Genomic DNA, 5,783 nt, shown 5'->3' with positions numbered 1-5,783 from the left:
CAAATGTGAAACATATGTACTTATAGTCCCACATTTCTTTAAAATATTAGTTAAGCATCTTATCTTATTGACTCAAATCTAGTTATTATTAATAATTTAGAAACAAAAACGATATTAACTTATATATATATATATAAATAAAGAAAAAATGAAATTTATAATCATAAAGTACACAAATGCAACACACTCATTTTTTAAAAAATAAATAAATATAAAATCTATATAAAAAAATTAATTTTTTAATAATAAATCTCATTTTTAAAAAATTAAATTTTTAAATGCGACACACACGTAGAAGGCGAAAGTCCCATTGATTACTTCAATTATAAAATTTGTTATAGTCCAAGTCAAAAGATAGCGAGAAGATGATGATAACTACGATTAATTTAATATAAATATAAATTAAACTCCACAAATCTTCCAAAAAACATTAAATATACACATCAACCAGTAAAGTTCTGCACCATTTGGTTTACCAAGAAAATGAGAGGGAAAAATAAAAGGAAACAAGTGACGTGGCTTCTTTTCGGGCAAATAGCATTAAACCCGGCGGGTAAAAAAGTCGCAGTATATATAATAGTTAATACTAAACACGGCAGCGCTATCAAGTATCAACTCTTTTCTTCTTTGGGGCCAAAAGAGGACGAAGGAGCTACAAAGTTTTCACTACACATCATGCACAACTTCCAGTGTCCGTTAATGACTAACCCATAAACAGATCAATCGCCCCCCACTTGCCTCTTCCACGAGTCTTCCACGATCAATTCATCAACTCCCCAGTCTTCGTAACTGGAAAAATTCATACAACCACATTACAGAAAAAGAAATGTATCAGATCATACCCTCCAAAAAAAAAGGCAGCTTCCATTAATAATTATAATGGCAAACAACTTCCAAATATTTTTTTCTTAGATTACAGCAGCAAGCTTTTTAACAAGAACATGCAATGAAATTAAGCGGCATTACCTTCCATCTGGCAGGTAGCGGCGGATAGTGAAGGGTATCTTCCGCTCACGAAGCTCCTTCATTGCAATCTGGATAGATTTGGTATATGAAACATTTTTTTCTAAGTAATTTGGTATATGAAATATTAGCAACTGCTTTCAATACATAACCACACAACATATCAAAGAATTATTTCTAGCACGAAAATAATAGGAAATTATTTCACCATTCCTCTATAGAAAGGAGAATCATTTTACTTTTTTTTTTTATAAGTGTGGAGAATCATTTTACTGCCCTCAAACTACCACTTCTTTTGCAATAATCACCAAATTACTAAAGTTGTCACTTTCTTGTGTGCAATTTAGCCCCACTTTTACCACTGGAGAGACATCTCCAATGGAGTTGCTGAGGAGGTACAGGATTTGAATATGGATCTTTGGTACCTTGTGTAAAGGAATGCCTAGAATCGACAGTGCAGCTGGATATTGTGGTTGGGCATATTGTGGCTCCCTTGGCCTGTCTTCCTCCAATAGCAGATTGGATTCTGCCTAAAGTTAACGAGATTCAGCCGTTCGTGGAAATTTCACATGGAGGATGTGAAAACCAATTTAAAGAACTAATTACTGCGATTGAGGCAAGCCACACGCTTGAAACCAAATCAAGTTTCAAGAAAAGCAAGGAGTTACATCGTCTTTTTTCGGCAATCAACTACAACGCTAAGGGTGGTAGCTCAACTAGAGGGAAGTCTAAAAGGAGGGCATTGTGAAGACGGGAAACAAGGGGTTGGGGTGGGGTGGGGTTTTTGGGCAGAATTTTAGTTCTACGGGAAGCAAGGGGTTGGGGTCGGGGTTGGTGTATTTTGGATTGTTTTTCACGGGCTTTTTGGGTTATTAGGGGTTTTCTATTATGGGCAAGGTGTTCTCTTGTATACATCATTGTACTTGGTTACTCCTTTTAATATATATATATATATAATATTTTTACTTATAAAAAAAAAAAAAAAAATTACCCCCACTTTTTACAATCCAACCGTTAAGATCGTTCCACATCACTTATTTTTCTTCTACTTAATGATCAGATCTTAATGAGTGTGCAAATTGAACCTCGTGATTCAAATTGGGGAATAAATCATACTGCAAAAGGAGTCATATTTTGAAGAATTATAGTGTGATTTTCTGTACCTAGAATCATATTAGACATCATAGTTATGTTCATTACACCACAACAGAAGAATCCAAATTCATCATCCTATAGAAATGGATATCTTTTATGAAGACATTGTCGCATAGAATAGAGTAAAATGACTGATAATTTAACAAAATGCAAAGTCTATTATAGATATGCCATTTTACTTAAAATATACATATATATATATATAGATATGCCATTTTGTTTCAATCAAAAAAGAGCTTCTTCAACCAATTCTCAATAAAAAATACGGGTAAAGAACCCAAGATCAGCCCATAAATGCAATAATGTCAACATTGTGTATGTTTAATAAAATTTTGTTAAAAAAATGTCGACATTGTGCATGTCAAGCACTTAACAAGCAAAAACAATGTTGGTTGGATGTTTGATAGGAGCATTCTATGAGTTCGACAATAAGGAGTATCCTGATGGATCTAGGCTTGATCATATAAGAATGGCATAGCTGTTAAAGAATCTAACCTCCAGTGGATCAGTTTCACCCTCCAACTCGACCATTACAGGAGCATTCATGCTGATCACCAAAAAGTAAATTGATAGTATGTATTGAAACTTAACTCAACTTTCTGCAAAACTTTAAGACTGATTGGTAAAAAAGAAAAGAAAAGAAAGAAACCTGATCTGCAGAGCACGAGTACCCAAGATTCTGGCACGCTCATATTTTGTCATATATTTTGAGGTCTTCCGAGGGCGTTCAACTGGATGCTCTTCTCCTTTCTCATCAGCTTCAGGTTCTACAGGAACGTCATCATTGTTGGTGTTCTCTATATCCTCCTCTGCACCTTCCTGTCCACCATTAAAATAACATGTTGATAGAATTGTTTTAAAATACAAAACTTCAGTTCATCAGATTCTTTCCAGAATTAGATCTTATATTTCACTCCTCACCTCAATCTCAGGCTCCGGTGGCTCATCCTCATAACTGCAAAAAAAAAAAGAAGAAGTGAGGAACCTCTTATTAAAAACTTTATTAGAAAGTGCAGTTATGAAATCAAAGAAACAAGCTACAAATGCATGATCCTAGACATACGAAATGATTGCAATGAATCAATGTGGTACTCTAAGAACATAGACATTTTAGTGATTATCCTTTATCCATATTTAAAGAACTGTCATGAGTGAAGCACAATTGAACATTAGCAATGCTTTCACATTTCATGGCCAATGTGGGGCCTAAAAGTGCAACAAGGAACATTGCAGAAACATTATGATTGCTTGCAATGCCTTGTCGAAAAAACAAATTGCAAGCGATTCTAGTGCCATTCAAAATGGTGCATCGAAAAGAGAGATCATGACGCAGAGGTATGTGAATATTATTGTTGGAACTATTGCCTAGATTGACAATAGCCTAAAAATTTTCAAAGATGTCCAAAACAAATAACCACCCTCATCTTGTGATATTTTTGTAATAGTACGAGATGCAGCGCATGTGTGCCATAGATTACATCATTCACACAAATTTCTAGGCAAACACCTACCACTTTCAATGCTCATGTTGTTTCTATTAAAGAATATTCATCATAGTTGCACCAACAGCAAGAGATGAATGTCAAAATTTTGTGCATGTCTTACATGGTACAAGCCAGAATTTTCACCTTTTGAATGCCAAACAAGGGGTGTGAATGTATAAAAATGTAGAGTTGGGTGGGTGATGATCAACATGCATCTAATCTTAAGGAGCAGGGAGGGAGGGGAAGAGAAGGGGGAAAGGGGACCATAAGAATAGAATTTGGAGCTTGTGAACGTACAGCATACAGCAGGTTACATAGATATGACAGCTTAGATTAAATGGACTGTCTCCTAAATCTGCCAACATGCTAAATATAGCTATTGATCTCGATAGTTTTTTTCATCGGTAAATAAGATTTTATTGATCAAACCCCCAAGGGTTGGCTCAAGTGGAACCCCTAGGGAGCTCAAGTGGTAAAGGCCTTGGTCTTGGTGGTATGCTCCCTCGAGGTCTAAGGTTCGAATTCTCTTGGGTGCAAACAATTTCTAGGGGTCACCAGATTGGGAGAACTTCTCCTTGAATTACCCAAGGTGCACTTGCGGTTGAGGGCCTGTGCATACCCCCGTGATTAGTCAGGATTTTGTTCTCGGACAACCAATGCGAATCATAAAACAAAAAGATTTTATTGATCATAAGAATAGGAAAAAGCCCAAGTACATGGGTCATATACAAAAGCAACGTCTGGGAGTGGTGTTCTAGTGATACAAGAAGCTATCGATCTGGTTATATATGCATATATGTGGAAAGAACGACCTGGAAATTTGAAGATGAGTGTTCCCTGGAGAACCTCAAAATTATTTTTTTCAACGCTTCACTTCTTTGGGCATTAGCTATAGATTTTGATGGGCTTAATGTTAATGGCTTCCTTGTATCTATTTCTTCTTCATCCTACTAGGTGTCCACTGTCTACTCTTGTACATGTCTTGCGTAATTGGGCTTCACCTAGTTTCCTATTCTTATTAATAAAATTTTACTAATAAAATAAAATTACTACTGGTGGGGGGTGCCCTCACAATAACGCTCTTAACCTAATATTCTGTACAAAATGTGATAAATATACTCCCACGAATACCAACTCTATCTTCAAACTTATAAAAAAACGCATATTCCCCAGTTCTCAGGTGTTTGCATCTCTCTTTGGTACACAAAACACCAATAAATGAAGGCAGTTTCTTAACTTTCTTTCATCACAACCACACATCCAAATAAACCCTGAACAAGATCTAGAAAATACAATCATGAAAATTTCACAATCGGAAGAAATTAACTTATTTGTTTACAATAAAGCGATAAACAAAAAACTGAATAATCAGGAATTCTCTTTTTATGACGTAGAGCAATCAGGCGTTCCCACAGAAAACAAATAAAAAATAGAGCTCGAAGAACCCACAGCTTATCCAGTTACCCACTTTTTCTTTGCCGAGAAAACTCAAACCCTATTGCTTCAGAAAGGGCAATAATCAGTATAGCTTCGGTTGTACTCGAGGCATTTGTTCTCTCGAGTCCAAAACGATGCAAAAACGAAGAATAAGGATACCTTTTTCCGTCGAGTATGTGGTAATAAACCAAACGGAAATTAGAAAGATACAAATCGAAAGCAAAAGAAAAAAACGTAAAAACAAAGGAAATAGAACCATGAATCGTCCTCATATATATATGCATCCATGCACAGAGAGATAGAGAGAGAACCCCATGTCCAAATCATTGTAATCTTCGTCGGCCATCGTTGATTGGTGAAGAAGCTTTACCCTCGCTGCTCTTGGTGGTCTCGAAGTCGAAAACCCTCGCTAGTCGGAAAACTGCTAGAAATCCCTCCTTGATTGTTTATAACAGTTCGGTGAATATTAATTACCACCCTCAAGGTTCTAAATATACCAGCGGCCTCCCCCAATCTTTTTAAAAGTCCCGTTTGATTTGAATACTTTTCATCTCATTATTATAATTTTTTAAAATTTTTATATAAAATATAATAAATAATTCAAATTTTTTAAATCTCAATTTAAATTTTTAAAATTTTTAAAATAATAATAATATTAAAAAATAATTTTTTAACAATAATTTTTTTAACTTTTATCTTTTATCTAAAATCATCTCTTCTCATCTCTAATCCAAACTAACCCTA

At 35.1% G+C, this 5,783-nt stretch overlaps 1 protein-coding gene across 1 annotated transcript; it reads right to left on the bottom strand.

Annotated features, from left to right (window-relative positions):
* Positions 1-385: 385 nt before the first annotated feature.
* LOC109012116 (DNA-directed RNA polymerases II, IV and V subunit 6A-like) lies at positions 386-5,499 on the bottom strand. The gene is made up of 6 exons (XM_018993616.2): positions 5,351-5,499; positions 3,040-3,073; positions 2,768-2,937; positions 2,614-2,665; positions 967-1,034; positions 386-789 (listed from the first exon to the last, which is right to left on the bottom strand). The coding sequence occupies exons 1-6, from the start codon at positions 5,383-5,385 to the stop codon at positions 720-722; spliced, it is 429 nt and encodes a 142-aa protein (XP_018849161.2). The 5' UTR covers positions 5,386-5,499; the 3' UTR covers positions 386-719.
* Positions 5,500-5,783: the final 284 nt, after the last annotated feature.

This window comes from Juglans regia, chromosome 10, assembly GCF_001411555.2.
Source record: "Juglans regia cultivar Chandler chromosome 10, Walnut 2.0, whole genome shotgun sequence".
NCBI classification, from domain to species: Eukaryota; Viridiplantae; Streptophyta; class Magnoliopsida; order Fagales; family Juglandaceae; genus Juglans; species Juglans regia.
Note: the sequence above shows the minus strand (reverse complement) of the source record. Positions and strands in the feature narration are given on the sequence as shown.